This window comes from Gouania willdenowi, chromosome 6 (genome assembly GCF_900634775.1).
Source record: "Gouania willdenowi chromosome 6, fGouWil2.1, whole genome shotgun sequence".
Classification (NCBI taxonomy): domain Eukaryota; kingdom Metazoa; phylum Chordata; class Actinopteri; order Blenniiformes; family Gobiesocidae; genus Gouania; species Gouania willdenowi.
The window spans coordinates 29,677,874-29,696,522 of NC_041049.1; the positions used below are offsets into that span (position 1 = coordinate 29,677,874).

The 18,649-nt window shown below is 37.5% G+C and overlaps 1 protein-coding gene and 2 long non-coding RNA genes across 4 annotated transcripts in view; 1 reads left to right on the plus strand and 2 right to left on the minus strand.

Annotated features, from left to right (window-relative positions):
- gnrhr4 (gonadotropin releasing hormone receptor 4) overlaps positions 1-10,542 on the minus strand; it is a 55,752-nt gene extending 45,210 nt beyond the window's left edge. Inside the window, exons 1-2 of one of the 2 annotated variants that reach the window (XM_028449386.1) lie at positions 10,348-10,542; positions 9,526-10,116 (exon numbers count right to left, since the gene is read on the minus strand). In XM_028449386.1, coding sequence (XP_028305187.1) covers positions 9,526-10,044 — 519 coding nt within the window. In that variant the 5' untranslated portion in view covers positions 10,045-10,116; positions 10,348-10,542. Of the gene's footprint in view, positions 1-9,525; positions 10,129-10,347 lie in introns of both variants that reach the window. The other variant, XM_028449387.1, reaches the window with a different exon arrangement.
- LOC114464812 (uncharacterized) lies at positions 7,206-7,783 on the minus strand. The gene is made up of 2 exons (XR_003674263.1): positions 7,653-7,783; positions 7,206-7,509 (listed from the first exon to the last, which is right to left on the minus strand). It is a non-coding gene; the product is annotated as an uncharacterized LOC114464812 (long non-coding RNA).
- A 3,971-nt stretch (positions 10,543-14,513) lies between the features above and the next one.
- Positions 14,514-17,588, plus strand: LOC114466003 (uncharacterized). Its single transcript, XR_003674372.1, has 4 exons — positions 14,514-14,606; positions 15,764-15,935; positions 16,593-16,672; positions 17,259-17,588. It is a non-coding gene; the product is annotated as an uncharacterized LOC114466003 (long non-coding RNA).
- Positions 17,589-18,649: the final 1,061 nt, after the last annotated feature.

Consider the following 18,649-nt stretch of genomic DNA (forward strand, 5'->3'; position numbering starts at 1 on the left):
AATTAACTGAATTGTGAGTAAAGTATGTTTTGGGGCTGAAAAAAAATCGCAACTTTTTACCGCAACTTTTGGAAAAATGGCCCGCGAAATCATGCATTTCAGCCCGCAACAATCACAAAAAATGCCCGTGAAATCCTGGAGGGACTGATATTTTATGTGCAAGTTACCTCATATGTGATCAAAAAACTGCAAAAGTAGATTTTTCATAATATGTCCCCTTTAAGACTGAATGAAAACAGAACACAATGAAACAGGGGGAGGCGGGGCCGCTAGCAATTTTGTCTACAAAGGTTCTAACGGGATTGGAAGTGTTACCTGTTAAGGAATGTACAACTATATACAGTACCTCTGTGCCTCAATGTTTCATATTTATTGCAAGTGCAATTTAGTTTTTTGAGAGAGACTTGATAAACCATTTTATTTATTGCTTTGGTTGTGTATAGTTTTGCATTTGAGGGTCTATTTTATTGTTTTTGTTTGTGGTATTTATTAAAGTGCAATTTTTTGCGAACAGAGACCGTCCATTTTAATTTAATTGTTTGTTTTATTTGTTTAAAATATTTAAGTTCTTGGCATTCAATACAAGTTGATTGCATTTCAAAGAGTGTACTTGCATTTTTATGATATGTTATAATTACATTAGTGGTTAATTTGGTCTGAAAAAAATGTCAACAATAATATCCTTTATCGGCAATAATTTGTGGGACAATATATCGGCCAGCAAAATCTGTTATCGGCCCAGGCCTATGAATGATTCCTTATCTCTTTAGCACCAAAAGAATATCTGTAATATTACGTGAATATCTGAAAAAAAGTCACTTTTTTCTATTAGCTCTGTTAGCTAGCATAGCATCTCTTCTTCACTGCTAGAATAGCTGCATGCCAACCAACCACTGGGTTACCAGCGCCCTCTGCTGGTCAAAAAAACAGACCTGTTTCTGTGAAATAACCCTGCAACTAAACATGTAACAACCCTGGAACAAACTGTCACTTGAATGTTCATGTACATAAACGTATACTATCTAATTTAAATGTTCACCTGCACTACTCATCACTGCACTAATGCACTATTACCCTATTATTATTATTATTATTATTATTATTATTATTATTATTATTATTATTATTACTAGTACAATGCCCATCGGAAGTATGTATTCATATAGTGGGAGCTAAAGTAGAGTTGTCAATTATGGGCATAATACTAACAACATACTCTGTAGCATTATAAAGGGGTATATTTGCAGGTGAAAAGTAAAATAGCGTATGCAATTTCTCTGGTTTAATTCTATGAGACATGCGCATGATGAATGTGTTGTTGTTTTTTTACTAATTTTTATATTTTTTTCGTTTGGTGTATTTTTCTGTAATGTATGTTTTTTGGAGTCATTATGTGTATTTTTGTATCTTTCTATTGTCTTTTTGTGCATTTTTTGTATAATCATTGTTTTTTGTTGCCATTGTAGTGTGATTCTGGAGTCATTTTGTGTATTTTTTTTTTATGTAGTTTTGTGCATTTCTGTTGTCATTTTAGTATTTTTTGTATAAATATTCGGTTTAGTGTATTTTGAGTCATTTTCATATAATTGTTGTCATTTGGTGTATTTTTCTGTAATATATGTTTTTTGGAGTCATTTTGTGTGTTTTTTTGGAGGCTTTATGTATATTTTTGTGCATTTCTGTTGTCGTTTTGTGTACTTCCTGTATAAAATATTGTTTACTTTTTTGTTTTACGTCATTTGTGCATTTTTTGTATACTTATTGTTTTTTGTGTATTTTGAGTCATTTTCATATTTTTGTTGTCATTTGGTGTGTGTGTGTGTGTGTGTGTGTGTGTGTGTGTGTGTGTGTGTGTGTGTGTGTGTGTGTGTGTGTGTGTGTGTGTTGGGGGGGTGGGGGTCGTGGGGGCGTGAATCCATTCTAAATTTATGCTCACCAGTCCATCCACGTGTACTTGCCTGCCTAACTTTTACTAAACGTATCTATTTTCAGTAGTTAGATGTAGTGGCAGGTGTGACGTGAGTGAAGCCGCAGTAATCAGGTGACCTTCACTATGTAGCACCGTCTATGTAAAATGAAAACACTTAGATCTGACTCAGAGCATGACACTACAGTCACTACCACGCTATGAACGGGTGTCGTGACAGAGACTGTAACCGGACTAAATGGTGATCCGTTATACACTCAACACTGACACGCCTGCACGCATGTCACGTAGACGGTAATCGATAGTGAAGCGCACCTATGCGTATGGTCAAACTAACTTTAAATTAAACATTTTGAAATGTCATCACCAAATAAGGAACAGTAAAAAAGTATGTTTCCTCAAAAGAGAAGTCCACAGGAGCTCTGGAACGCACCGGAAGTGAGATGTGTAGTGAAATAGATATAGATGGTGCGCTAGCGCCCCCTCACACTCTGAGGTCAAAAGCTGAATAGGTTTCACGTCTGTGCCATCCAGATGTGAAATAAAATTAAAATAAACATTTGGAAATTACCAAATTACTCCAAAATAAACGATGCACACACTCTGGGTATTTGGAAGCTGTTAACAAAGTACCAAAATAACCGCAGAAGTATGACTAGGATTCTAAAATGCTAAAATAAAACTTGTATCAAAAACACATTGCTTATCTCCTCTTTGGCTCCCATAGCCAGCTCTAAGGCTGCCTCATTTTTATCACCAGGAAGTTTCAGCAGACAGCGGCTCTGTAACCCACACCCTCACCCCACACACACGCACACACACCACCCCCTGATTCTGACTATCTAGTGGAGGGTGATGTGGTATAGCATAATGACTGTGTAGGCTACTAACGACTTAATATAATAGGCACAGTGCAGGCTCATGGTGCAATACAATAAGTAACGATGACTGTCAGAATCACAAAAGCAGACAAAGTTAAAATCTGGTAAGTTATGATAAATATATTGTAAATATTTAAAGTCTCAGCCTATTCATATGAAACACAGAGCTAGAAACAACTATAATGTAACCTATAGCCTTATGACATGACAAGACTCACAATCTCTTTATTTTTGTTTCTATTCATTTATTCTCTTTTTTAGTGCGCTGTTTTTTACTGCTGCTAATATGGTGACCAGTAAAATTGTAACACGGCTGTTTTTAGCTGACAGTTAGCAGCATTTCTACTGTGAATGTCTCACTTCTAATCTAAAAACTTCTACACCACACATTTAAGAACAGGAATCTGATGTGTATGAGTCTCAGTCTCTGCCATACGGCACGGTGCCAGAATACTTCAGTCCTACCGGTATTAGCGTTATGTCGCTGTTTGTAATAATAACATAGATAGCCACATGACCCAGTGACCATAAGGTATGGTATGGTACCACTCTCTATGACAACGTTAGATTACCTTGTCATTGCTGGCGTTGGTGGAGATTTTGCCAACAAGCTTTTTAAAAGCCAGCGATTCCACTGTTGACAGGCTGCATATCCACCAACACATACTCTACCACCAGTCTCCTCACTTCTCTTGGCTCTAGTAGCACGGCCGACCGAGAGAAACTTCATTTCTGCTGCTTTGTCTGACTTTTTTGCACTTTCGTCCTCTGCTTTCTTTCTCTCCACCGTGCCTGAATCTTTCTCTGTCAACTTGGTGTTAGCGTGGCACCGGTCCAGGTGTTTCTTCAAGTTACTGGTGCTGTTTTTCACATCTCAGGTTAAAATCCATTACTGAGATTTGTAACGGTTATAATATTATCAAAATGTTATTAGTAATGCGTTACATTACTGCGTTACAGCAAAAAGCAGTGACGTGCCGTGACCATTAGGGTTGGGTAGGCACGTTGCAAATCGAGACCACCAATGACAATTTCATATGTTTCTGCTGTCAAGTGTTTATTCAATTCAAATCAATTTTACTTGTATAAAGCAATTTCCAACAAAGTCATCTCAATGCGCTTATCAAAATATAAAATTCATAATAAGAAAGAAAAAACCCAACAAGATCCCCATGAACAAGTATTTAGCCATATAACAAAATCAACATCGTAAAACACCATTAAAGAAACATAAACAATTAATTAATATAGCCTCCATACTCTCCCAACAATATATATCTCATGACAAAACAGCACATCCATTGTTTGTGTTGGAAACACGGAGAAAATGACAACAACAACTTAGAACAGCCTCAGTGAGGAGCATCCACAAAGAGTCAATCCTTCCTTTTGTTCCATTCACTGTGAAAAGTATGAAACATGTTCTGACCTTACTTTTGCTGAGGGTCTGGTAGCTCAGGTGTTGGTCTCCCATCTTTTAAAAGCTGTCGTTTTTCCTCAAAAATGTAGCAGCAGCGGTCACGTGATATCAATTCACTAATGCACTATGACCTTATAGCATTTAGCATAGCACGGTTACGTCCAAAGACAGTGCAGAGCGCTGCCTTTGGACGTAAATGGTTGTCATCTTGGGGAATTTATACGTCTCTAGCACTGTCATCATGACTGTAGTGTTATCCCGCCCACTAGCTAGAGAACGTAGCAGCAGCGGTCACATGATATCAATTCACTAATGCACTGTGAACTTAGGTATAGCATTTAGCATAGCACGGTTACGTCCAAAGACAGTGTAGAGCGCTGCCTTTGGACGTAAATGGTTGTCATCTTGGGGAATTTATACGTCTCTAGCACTGTCATCATGACTGTAGTGTTATCCCGCCCACTAGCTAGAGAACGTAGCAGCAGTGGTCACATGATATCAATTCACTAATGCACTGTGAACTTAGGTATAGCATTTAGCATAGCGCGGCTACGTCCAAAGGCAGCTCTCTACACTGCCTTTGCACGTAAATGGTTGTCATCTTGGGGACCTGACTGCACATGCGCAAACACGTAAAAACACGCAATGGGAACGAAGGCAGAAGAGCGACGTGCCTTTGGGAGGGGGCGTGGCCTCCCTCTGCCTTACAGCGGAGTGAAAAAAAAAAGACTGTGCAGCTGTTCCAGGAAATAGTGCTGTTTAGTAATTTGGGCTATGAAACGCACAAAATGCGGACACTTTCAAACTTATAGGTACTGTAGGCTATTGGAAATGGAAAAATAAATAATTTATAATTATATAATTAAAAAAAAAAATTAATTAAAACAAATAATCAAAATATCAATTCACCCTTGGGTAGGCACTGCCTACCTTGCCTACCCTGACAGCACGTCACTGGCAAAAAGTATTACTGTAATTGCATTACTTTTGTAACGCGTTACTCCCAACTCTGATTATGAAATAAGTAATAGATTTCACGTTTTTCATGTTGTAGGCTTGTCAATCACTGAAGGTTCTGAGTTTCCTGGTTTTACCCCTTGGCCATGTTTGCACTTTTTTATTTATGTTAATTTATTTTACTTTTAAAATAAATTAATAAATTAAATTAAATTAAGGATTTACCTTAAGTGAAAGCAATCGATATTATTTATTTTAATTGTTTTTTTTTTTTGTGTTTGTTAAAACCGTATTTCAAGATTGTGCCTTTTTGTAAGACACTACGTTTAAGTATCATTAATAAATGGTTTATAATAACACATAATAGTCATAATTTCAAAATTCCTGTCATTTTTTTTTTTTTACAAAAACACGGTGGGCCGCCGGTGGGCTTCTCTACCACCACTGGTGTTTCACTTTGTATCCACAAAACAGATATTGTGTTTGTTTCTTAATTGACTCAGGTACAGTGAGATTTAAATATTTGAGTTAACTTTTTGTTCAATACTTACATTTCGAGTGTTTACCTGTGTTCTCTGTTTGCTTTACTTTACCATTTTACTTTACTTTTGACAAAATACTAAAAAAAACTATTATTAAGAACTAATATTATTTCTATTCTATTCTATTCCTGGACAAAACAAGGCTCATTTTTAATCAAAAAGCATTGCACACTCTTTATTGTACACTTGTTTTACTATATTTGATTTACTATCTAGAAGTTTGGGCAAATACTTACCTGACAAACATCCAACCATTATTCATAATGCAAAAAAGATCCATCAGACTGATACATAACACATACCACAGAATACAGAGAACACACACATGGATTATTGTTAACAACTCCAGCTCTCATCTAACTCAAAACTGTCCAAATGATTTATAAAGTATAGGTTTACTTCCAAAAGCATTGCAGAAAATATTTTTAGAGAGAAGGGAAATATAATTTAAGAGGACAACGACATTTCAAGATGAAATATGCTAGAACAACAGTCAAAAGAATGAGTATAACAATATCAGGGGTTAAATTATGGACCTGACTAAGGGATGAAATAAAACAACATAAACCAGTTTGAAATGTTTTTTTATACCATATAATGTTCGTAAGTATAAGAAAGAAGATTAACAATTTTACCAAGTACATGTCATATATACATTCATGTGTATGTATATATGTTTGATGTGAATGTATAAACTGTATATAAAACTAGTGTAGAATATATATTGTGAAAATACTAATATAAGCTAAATATTTTTTTGTGTTTGATATTATCTAGAGAGCCTTGTTTAGTTTTGTTGTGATAAGGTAGGTTTGTATAAGCTTTGCTTCAACCTACACACTTTTGGCTTAAGAATTACACAATTGTTTGTTTTTGTATTTTCTTATTGTGGAGACTGCCAAAATAAATAATAAATTCAAATATTATTTTCAATGCTTCTATGCAGGAAAAAAGGAGGAAGATGTTAATGCAGATGTTCTTCATGGAGCAGTCAGGGACACGGTTCATGGACCAGAACCAGCAGGACCAGGACTATGTCCATGGTCCATAACCTCCAGCTCATGATGAACTCCACAGCACTGGTTGGACTGGTGTTGATTCTGGAGCAGATAGAGGCAGGCTTTGGCCCTTTCTAATAGAAAACCCACAATCATTTTTGTAAAGTAAGTAAATGTTAATATATATTGAGTTGGTTTGTAAATCTATTTTTAATTTGTCCAAATAAAGTTACTTATTTTGTATTCTACAAGGACTTTGTTCATTGTTTGTTGCCTACTTGTAAACACATTTATTTTATTTTATTCAGATAATTTAATTGCTCTTTACATCCACTTTTTGTAAGATAAAAACATAACCTGCTCTGCTGTAGCACACACTAATAGGTTTGTATTTTATTTATTTTGATACATTTATAGAATTCAAAAGTTCATACAATACACACCTAATGAGTAGGACATTTAAATAGAATGCAATTGAGATTTCCTCAAAACAAAATTTATTGAAACATATCAAACAGCAGCAATACGTATAAAACAAATGCGGGTCGATAAGGTGTCGTTGATCATAAATAACACAAGTTGAACAGCATGATGAGGACACAAACATATTTAAATACAGCATCCCTTCAGTCACACACACAGTAGGTCCTCGGTCCAAATACATATGGATGGAATGACACCAGGACACGTTAGTTTGACACAAACTTGTGCTGATATTCTGGTCGTATTGAGTAGCAGCAGCAGCAGTGCAATCACGGACGTGCACAGTCAGCATTAAGAGCATCTATGATGATAAACAAACATATCAAAATCAACTTATTGCCTTTATCTGCTGTACTTATGCAGGCGTAGTTGAAGCTAAGTAGCTTAGCAAAGGCTAACACTAACACAGTCATTGTTAAGCAATAAAACATCTTTGATATTTACCTGTGTTCACAAATGTTGTCGCAGATTCCTGTGACTCTGATGAAGACGGTAGAGTTGTTCAGCTGAATATTTACATAGGATAGGATAGTATTCATACGATGTCAACAGTCAAAACATGGGCTTCATGATGGGACAAGCGCTCATGGGTAAACTGCTACTTTATCAGTGACGTACTGACGTATTGAGGTGACGCAAGGACGTGGCTCCAACTTGACGCTGCTGCCGTGGAAAACCAAACCGGTTCTTCAGCTAAACAGGACTAGCTCTGAAGTAGCTCGAGCTCCAACTATAGCTCTGAACAAAAAGCCTGTGCTCTTGGTGGAAAAGCCCTATGATTGGATGAAAATTCACATCACACTCCTGGATTTCTTAACCTCATACACAGAGCCAAGAGAAGCTGTAACATTACACTGTCAATATGCTCAAAGGTGATTATGGATTTTTGACCAAATGAAGCCAAAAAAAAAACATACAGACTGCAGCTTTAATGATGAAATAACTTTTTCCCACCTATTCTATAGCTCACTTGAGTGAGCAAACTAAAATGAGTTTGGCAGCTCTGGGATAGGGCTGCATGATTATGGCCAAAATGATATTATGATCATTTTTGATCAATATTGTAATCATGATTATAATCATAGTTATTTATCATGTCAATGAAAAATGTGTACTTCTTTTGCACTACTTAAAAAAAACAATATATGAACAGTTTACAGTGCTAAATGAAGCTTTAAATAATACTTGAACCCAATAATTTAAAATGTACCCAGGGTCAACTGAATAAATACACAATTACAGAGTGCTTTCAAGAAATGCAACTCAATGGAAACAATTACAACTCACAGGTGTCATTAATCCATCAAATGACTCAAAGCTGCTGCTGACTAATGGTTGAGAAAATGTCTGATTAGATATGTAGCAGAGCCTACATTTTATTTATAAATATTGATCACGATTAAAATGTGATTCATTGTGCAGCCCTACCCTGGCATGAATGGGTGGGAAACTAGGTGATGAAATAATTGTCATGGACTTTGTTTTCCCAGGTTATGAAAACACCCAGAACAAGCATGTGTGAAGCTCTTCCTCTTCTTGGGATATAGGTTAAATAAAGTCATTTGATGATAAACAAGTATATGATTGATTGATGTGTGAAGGTTCAGAAGGAGCTAAATGTCACAGTGGTGTAACACTCAGTGCGGGGTTTAGAGCAGGGGTCTGCAACCTTTACTCTCAAAAGAGCCATTTTCCCTCATCTCACCTGGATTAAAGTCCTTCCGGAGCTGAAAAAAAAAACCTTTTTAATGAAGACAACATAGTGTATAAAATATAATTATTAATGTTATATAAAGATTTTTTTTTTAAGATAATGTATTTGAAGGGCTACAAAAAATAACTTGAATTTGATAACATAATGTCAGTCAACACATGCTAATTGCTAATTTCTTGCCACACATAAAGCATGCATATTTAGCCGGGATATTGGCAGTTAAATGAATCTATCCCCACACAATTATAATGTATATTTACTTCCAGATTAGACTTTGGTTTAGTTATCTTATCAGGGATTTAAAACGTAAGGTTAACCACAGGTGCAGGGAAAGTTAATGGTCTGTCGATGTTTCAGGAGATGAAGTAGGAAGTTATTACACAATGTGATTTATTTTAGGTTAACAAATCATTATATCGTGATTTTATTTAATCATTAATGCCGTCTGTAAGAAAATATTTATTTATTTCAATATTTTTGAAAGCTATAGGGAGCCATTGCAAAAGAGTCAAAGAGCCACATGAGGCTCCAGAGCCGCAGGTTGCAGACCTGTGGTTTAGAGAGAGAGAGAGAGAGAGAGAGAGAGTGGCTGCAGTTCCTTACCTGAGGGAGTGAGAGAACCACACTCATCGTCCATGCTACTGTCAACATGACTTTGCTCTTTTGCTTGGCCTCACTGATCCCCAGAGGGTTGAGGATGGCGGACTGCCGGTCCAGGCTGATGACCACCGTCACAAAGGCGCATGAATACATGGCCACCAGCTTCATGAACATCAGCAGTCTGCAGGTGAAGTCTCCAGCCTGCCACTGCACAGTGATGTTCCACACGGCGTCCACGGGCATCACGATGAACGTCACCAGCAGGTCCGCCACCGTCAGGTTCATGATCAGGATCCTGACGTGGGACTTGCGCTTCCCGCCGTTGCTGGCCGCCCACAGAACCATTAAGTTGCAGACGGCGGACACCGCGCACAGGGTGAAGGTGATGATCACTCGGATTTTGGCTGCAGTGGAGAAAGTGGGAAGCTCCAGCGCGTCTTCGTTTGCGCTCCTGTTGCACACAGTGCTGAGATCCAGGCAGCTGTCATTGCCCGTTGGATCCGACAGCTGAGGGAACATCATGGACAGAGTGCATGCGTAAAGGACGCACAGACTGCCTACACCCCGTCTATCCTCTCCATGTGGAAGTCCACACTGAAAAAAAAACTAATTTAAAAGCAATTATTGTCACATTTGTTTAGGCTCAAATGACACTTAAACATAAGTTGACAGTTACATTTCTAGGTGGTTTCCAATACACCGAGCTAAAAAAAAAAATCTCTTTAATGGCGACAAAAGAAATTATATAATAATTTGCGAAACTTCTCTCTTCCCTCTTTCTCTCTCTGTTTCATCAGTCAGCATTAAATGATTAAATGATCTTACCTTGAGTCAGGGTGGGTTGAGCGCTAAAACACAGCTCACAGTGCAGCTTTCCTCCGCAGTCTCTGCACGTCCTCCTCATACATGTGACGCGCAACGCTCACACAGGCTCCCCGCAGACAGGGAGTCCCTCGCCATGGGCGGCCCCAGGCAGGGGCTAGGGGGCGCTGAAGCCACCCCTAGGATACCCATACCTCTCCGCTGCGCCACGGCACCGATCCAGTTTTGCCTCGCTGTCCGCCGTCCGATAATCCCCATCGGTTGCGTTTTGAGTGCGCAACGGTGCACTCCTATGGGGTGCCAGGTGTAAAAATTTAGTATAAAAGTTGTAGCTAACACATTTTCATTATTTATCTCACTTTTTTCATATTTAGCACATTTTCCTACATTTAACACAACATTTTACCACATATATAGAGGTAAAAAAAAATGCATTAAATCAAAATATTTAAATCTAAATCTAAATGGTATATGTTATACCTAAATGTTAAATATATATCTAAACATTTAATCTAAATCTAAATTTTAAATCTAAATGTTATATGTTATATCTAAATGTTAAATCTAAGTCTAAATATTTAATCTAAATCTAAATGTTACTTATCATATCTAAATACTAAATCTTATATCTAAATGTTAAATCTAAATATTAAATCTAAATATTAAATCTAAATGTTATATATTATATATAAATGCTTATTCTTATATCTAAATGTTAAATGTTAAATCTAAATGTTAAATGTTAAATCTAAATGTTAAATGTTAAATCTAAAAGCTGAACTTAAATGTTTCGCACATATGCTAATTGACCCCGCCCCTTGTAACCTCAATCAATACACAAGCAGAGAGACACACAGCCGCTCCCACCCACCTCTTCACCGATGCCTGCCTGGGTGATATGTATGGCTGGTTTTCTCCCTGTGGCGGAGATCGAGCGCGCAGTCATGGCAGGTGTACCAGCTGCACTTCATAGTACACTATCAACACAACTGTGCAACACAGTTATTAAAATGTATTTTAATACTGTATTTTGTCAATGTTTGTTAATTTGATGCGATAAGGAGGTTCGCTTTAAAGCATAAGGTCTAGGGATCGAACCCACCATGGGCCACTTTTCTAATTTTCGTCTTTTTGGGGATGTCTAGAAAGTTGTAGAAATATTCATTCTGCCCCCGCCAGAGACGTCGTCTCAACTTCAGGCCATCACGTCAATGGTGCGGTGTGCGTGCGCAGCCCCGACAAAGATTTGAATTTCACCGCCTAAGTTTCCTTTCTTCCTCGCGCCGCAGCGGATACGCGCGCATTCCGCTCTCAAACTTTTAAGATGGACTTTACCACGGAGGAACTTCTTCTGAAGCTAAAGGAGTCGAGTATTAATATTACGGAGGAAGAGGCACAAAAATTCAGAGGTAACAATTTATTTTACCAGTAGATGAAGTATTTTTTTTATCCAATATTGACGATGTGACCATGAAAGTTGCTTGTCAGCGTCAACTGGTTTGCTAATGCTACCTAGCTTATGCCATAGCCTGCTTGGGACTGCTACTAGCGGTAAACAACTGAAATTCGTAGAGCAAGTGCTTTTTTTTTAATCAACGTTCCTGTATTAAGTCATGGGTGGGTACACGGGACCGTTTTCCGAGTCTCGAAGGCCGCCGCTGTTTCTAAACCTCGGAGGGAGGCAAGCCCCGCTGTTCCCCGTTCTTACATCGGTACCGCGGTGTACCCGGGAAGGCACCCCGATTGCCAGGCTAACCACGGCTGTCTCCCAGACGTGGTGCCTACTAGTTAGCTAACTGTTTTAGCAATGAAAATGTGTTAAATTCCTCTTGTCTGTGTCACGGCCTGCTTTGCAGTGCTTTTATGAATAGATCAATGTTATATAATGTGTTGCCTTTTTATGTTCAAACTGTATCTACATTATCTTTCTCTCTCACGCTCTTTGTGTGCGCGAGAGAGACTTTTTCTTTATAGACCATGAAGTTGACGGTGAAACTTTGGAGTGTGGCCTGACAGACACAATGGTGTCTTCCCTCTTTTGCTCGTTTAAAAAACAAGCTAAATTTCTGAAGTTTATTCGAGAACACAAAATGATCACCCTAACTCTTGTGCCAGAGTGCGACCCACCCACTTGTCCTGCAGAAAGGTATGTCAAATAACATGTGTAGTTTTGATCTGAGATACTTGTACTGGTGTCTGAGCCAGGTTAGTTGGATTTTTTAACACACTGTTTAGATATATTTTTTTTTACTGTTTTTTTATTTATTTTTTTATAAAGATGCATAAACAAATCTTCTGTGTCTCTAGTAAGCAAAGGTACTTGAGGAGTCATCTGTATTCTGTATTGAGGACAGATGGCTGCTCAAGCTTACACGTTTAAATTCAGTAAAAGTGGTGAGTGAATGAATAGGTTGCGTTCACGTTATAGAATTCTATTTCAGTTGGATGAAAGGTGCCAATACAACTCTATGGGAGAGAAACAGTTTTTGACAGAAATTTCCAAAAAGAAAATGTCCAAATGTTTTCTCTGATCATCATGTGATATTGATCAGATTCACAAACCTGACATGTGAATTTTATGGCTGAAAGTCCTTTCTACTGGCCAACATCAAGCACATGTTTTTGAATATTGTCTCCACTTTTGGACGCCTTTGTGAGGAAATAATTAGACATATGTTCACATTTACTTAAAGATATGACTTTGAACTTTGTGACACTTTTTGTTTCATGTGAATTGGCCCAGTAATTACAGCGATATTAGCAATGATTTACAACTATAAATCTGCATTTTGAGCGTTACTAGGGTTACGGCCATGAAATTTTCAGTTGCCCTCCACCTCAATGAACGTGAACACTACCTATTGTCTGTACTGTTCTGAGAATCTTGTCAACTTTGTCAAGTGCAATACAATAATGAAATATATTTTATTGTGGTGTGTATAATTGTACAAATTTTACAATTTGTTAAAATTTAAATCATTTATTTTCCAGAGGTGCCACCAGTACCCTCCCTTCCTTACCTGTTATCCACAATAAGGAAATGAGGCTACCGTTACATTTCACATGTCCTCAATTCCCCAAAGAGCTACAGGCCCTGCTGGACAAAAAGGAGCCATGCCATAAGATATCTAAATATAGACATAGGATTGTGCTTACATTGTCCTATACAATGTAAGCCATAACTGTTACTTGGTAAATTTCTTTTAAACCCATGGCAGTGTTTCTCAAATGGTGTTTTTCTGAGTTTGTTTTTTAAATTATTAAATAAAATTCAATGTATAATTATTGCATAAAGTTTTGTAGTTTTTGGTTAAGATCTGCTCTTAAGATCTAGCTTGATCTGGCCCATTCCAATCTGACAAAAAACTTGTTATGAGATGATTCTTGTGAAAAGTGAGAAGCACTGCAGAGTGGTCTATTTTTTATTTTTATTTTCTGTTTAAGACAACTTTTTTCTTTAGGTCTTTTTACTATTGATAGTTCATCAGTAAAATATTGTCATATTTTACAGGTATCCTACCAATGGGGAATACATCCAAGTAGTGAAAGCACTAATTGTAAAGTACCCTTTCCTAGCAGACATTGGGGGAAATGGTTATGTAAGTAGATCCAATAGACTATTGTGAACAAAATTTTCATGATGCTCAATTAAAGGGACTTGTAAATGGTATTGTATGTAAAATAGTGTTTGATTGCGATTTCTGATTTGTATTTCAGTTTGAATTGTAATTCCTAATCAGCTCATTTTAATCTTTGCCTTTTAGAGTACCTGGCATCAATCACTTAAACGCAAATTTCAATTGGAGCGTGCACCTCTTATTCATGAAGATGAAGTGAAAAAGTGTAAGGAGAAATTTGGACAAAAACGAACAAAACAGTTGGGTGAATGTGACAGAGTCGGCAGGCGAGCTCCATCTGAGGTGCTTAAATGTATATTTTTGAGTCAAAACTATAACCATTATTCAATGATATTGCAGTTGTTGTACAATGTAAAGAGGCAGGGAAATGAAATGTGTTTTTGTTTTGTTTTTCTGTCTTTTTTCAAATTCTATTAGTCTCCATGTGTAAGCGGGGAAGATGCTTCATCCATAGAGCAACATGTCCGAGTCCTGCATGTGCAATATGAGAGGGTGAATCCAGATGTTTCCGTAGTTGAAGAGCGCATGCGGCGTACATTTGCTTGGCGGAGGAAGGAGATTGTGGATGGGATGACAGTGGGGGATGTCCTCAAAAAGTATCCCTTCTTGAGATCTCCCAGAGAGGTAAGCTCTAACTCTGTATTATATATTCAATATTTTAGATATTTTGCACTAGGGGTGTCACGGAAATTTAACCTCACGGTTATTTTGACCAAAATTATCACGGTTTTCTAGCGTGGCTATCGCCAGACTAAATATTCCAAGTTATATTTAGTTTGGGAACCACCAATTCATTTTCTTGTAGGAGAGGTGTGGCTTACGATTGTCCATAGCTGTTTATTGGGCGCTACGATGTCTATATGCGTCTACACGTAGCCATAGCCAATCGTATCAATTGTACCTGATGACGTATGATGTACCCGAGCTAAACTATTTAAAACACGGTCTAAAGCTGATCAAAAGATGGCGTTGCGTCGGCTGCTGTCATGTTGGATCCGTAAACAAACTGCAAGCTTCCGTATGTCGAATAGCGCGTCATCATCTTGCCGTCCCTCCTCATTCTGTGATTGGTCCCCAAATCTGTGCGAAAATTTCAGCCAGGGTATCCATGCCGCAGTGCTGTTCGAAATGATTCGAGCACACACAGCAGCATGGGTATTCCCAGGCTAACGGTTTTCAGTATTATTGCGGTAATTGTGTGTGTTGAATATGTTCAGAAAGCCTTGGTAGTCCTACACAAACTGAAATAGTTAAAAAAAAAAGTGCAAAAGCTATTATATTTAAATATAAAGAAATTTATTACTATTTCAAATCAGTTTTTTAGGCCCTTGTTTTACTAGTAAATCAACAGGAACACCTGTGACCTCCGCATCATTCAGGGCTGATAAATGATAAAGCTAAAAGTAAAAAATATCATCAGTTTCTCACTAATTTTATTGCACAACCATCAATTGACATAATGCAAAAATACCAAATATATTTTGATTTGCAACAGATAACAGTCAAAAAGACGGCGTTTGGGAAGTCACGGTACTATTTTAGCCTTAGTATTGTTGACCCCTCCCACCACAAATCACTTACTGAACATAAAGCGCTGGGATTTTAAGCTACCAACCTTTCTGTTTAACCTACTCTTCCATCTGCACCGCTTTTGCCCCACACATTACGCAGTATTGTTATGCTATTTTGGCCACACTAAAATATTTTTTTGTTTTTTGTGTTTTTACTCTTTCTGCATAGATAAATGGCTTACTGATAAATATTCCCCTCTGCCTTTTCAGCTATGCATTGAAGTAGACAGGATGCGTCCAACAGATGTCAATTTGTGTCAACGTTGGCGACAGAATTTCACCAAAATTGTTCCAAAAGTGATACAGTTGGCCCAAGGAAAAACTCCACTGGCCAAAGTGCATTCTGCTGCCAGGGAGGAAGTTCTCGCAGAGGACATACAAGGTATTTCAGTGATGTATGAAGCAGTGATGTTATGTGTGGAGTGTTGGATTCTAATTGCAATATTTCTGTCTCGTATTGTTAATTGGCTTGGACAATTCTTTTTGTCTAAGCAATATTCAATCCACTGCATTTTTTTTAAACAAGTAAAGGAGCATTAAAGTGATAGTCTGTAATTCTAAATTGATTACAAATTTAATAGTGAGTAATGTGTATGATTGACCATCTGTGCCTCAATTTTGAGACAAGCTTTCCTGTTACTGGAACAGAGGAGAGATGTTGTGGATCAATCAGGAGAGCAGACGGAGGGAGTTTTACTTTCAGAATGATTCTCTCATATCACTTTTTGAATGAAATACAGCATAAACCGCTAAACTAATTAAAGAATGATGTATTTCATACATCACAAGATAATTATGAAATAACGAATAGAATTTAAAATATTTAAACTACTGTTGGCAGGTTTCATACATAATGCTGTCACTCCACAATTTTGCAAGTTGAAATGCGTGATATTGCCAAAAGGATATGGGCTCATCTCACCATTAGTTCACCTGTGTGAAGGGTCTGCACACGCCTATGAACATGATTTTAAAGAAACACCAGAGAACAGCATTTATCAAAATACTATGAACTAAAATCGAATTATTTTTCTCACAGATGTTGACTTCAGAGCAGCACTCATTTTGCTACCCTATCTCTTCAAAGAGAAAATTGAATGAGTCATTATACTATGCCAGGTAATCCTTTTGCCTATTTTTTCATTGAATGTTTTTGCCTATTTTTTATTTATTTTTTCAACCAACAGGAATGTGTTAAAACTTTTGCCTTACAGGCTCTAGTGATGACAATACAGAGCAATTATTTAACTTTGACAAACTAATATTTCACCATGAGAAATGCTATTTAAAGTTTGTCTCTTTTACTAATGTACAGTGCCGTGAAAACGTATTAGCCCCCTTCCTGAATTGGTATATATCTGTGTTTACTACACTTAAATGTTTGTTTTCATCAAGCCAATTTTTATATCACATCAAAACAACCCCAGAAAAAACAAAATAAGATATTACAAGTCTGAATTGAATGGAACGGTTTATCCAAGTAATAATATTGCGACATTGCATGTCCGTATCGCATATCGCATACGTTTTTTTCAATATAGAGGGGAGCAACAAAAAGGTTTATGATAATGGGGCAACATAGTAAAATGGTAGAAAACTCATTATTTTTAAAGTTCAACATTTGCTTTCTTCAATATGAGTGTGCCCTAGCACTGCAACCTTTTTGTTGTCATGATTGCTGTGTTAAGTTATTTTTCTTTTACAGTCTGGGGCCTTCAGTTCAACCCCCTACCCAACTGTACAGCTGACTAACATGGACTGGAAGACGGTCTTCACAAGGAGAATCCCCGTGTCAGTCATGGTGGATGGAACAGATCTGTGCCAGGGATCAGGAGTTGAAGAAGGAATGATTGCAGTCTTTTGTGCGTACTATGTTTTTAATTTGGAATACCCTCCTTACCTGAAGAACACACTGATGTTTCTTCAGCACGTGGTACTGAACATTTCTGAGGTGGGTGAGAAGGCCCTTCCCATCACTGTGACTCGGATGATGAACCTGCTATACTAAACGCCTAAAATGCCACAGCCATATAAATGCGCAAAGTGTAGCAGAGCTACAGTACATTCACCTTAAAGAAACTGATTCAGCATGTTGGTCTAATTCATGCTCATGAATCCAACTTTAGTGTGACTTGTGGAATAAATAATTGTAAGTCAACTTTTAAAGTATACAAGTCGTTTAGGCGCCATGTGTATCGGAAGCATTCTGAACATATGCGATGTGACACTGAAACCCTGGACACTGTGGGCAACAATGAGACTGAAACCCTGGACACTGTGGGCAACAATGAGACTGAAACCCTGGACACTGTGGGCAACGATGAACCTCCTGGAGATGAGGAGCCTCCTTGTATGAATGCAATACTAAAACATTTTAAGGAAAACCTTTGTAGCTTTGTCCTCAAGTGTAGAGAAAAGAACCACATTCCAATTTCAGTCCAACAAGAAATTATAAATGACATGATCTTTTTATTTTGTTATTTTAAAGAAAACTATGACTCTTTTATCAGTTACCATCTTCAACAAAGTGGATTCAATGTTTTGGAGTGTCCTAAGTTTCAAGAGATTTTACAATCTAATGACTTTTTTGAAAAAGCAACAGAAGCTATTCGTTCACCATACATGCTCAAAGAACATTGCAAGTCAAAAATGCATTTGGTTGAGCCGGTTCATCAAAACTTAAGGTCTGAAACGGGTCAGAAAATAGGGACTTATTCATATGTCCCTATCAGAGATGTTTTAAGCAATTATTGTTCACATGAGGACATTGACGAGGACATTGAGGTCACAGAACAATCGAACAGCAATCCTGATTGTTTAAGTGACTATACAGATGGAACTCACTTCAAAAACCATCCTTTTTTCAGAGATAATCCAGATGCCCTGCGTCTTCATTTCTACGAAGATGAATTCGAAGTAGTCAATCCCTTGGGATCAAAACAAACCAAGCACAAGCTGTGCGCTTTCTATTATACTGTAGGCAACATAAATGGTAGACATCGATCTAAACTGAAGCATATCCATCTTGCTCTTTTAGTCCGTTACAGTTATGTCAAACAGTGTGGTTTAAAAAACATCCTTAAACCCATGATAAAT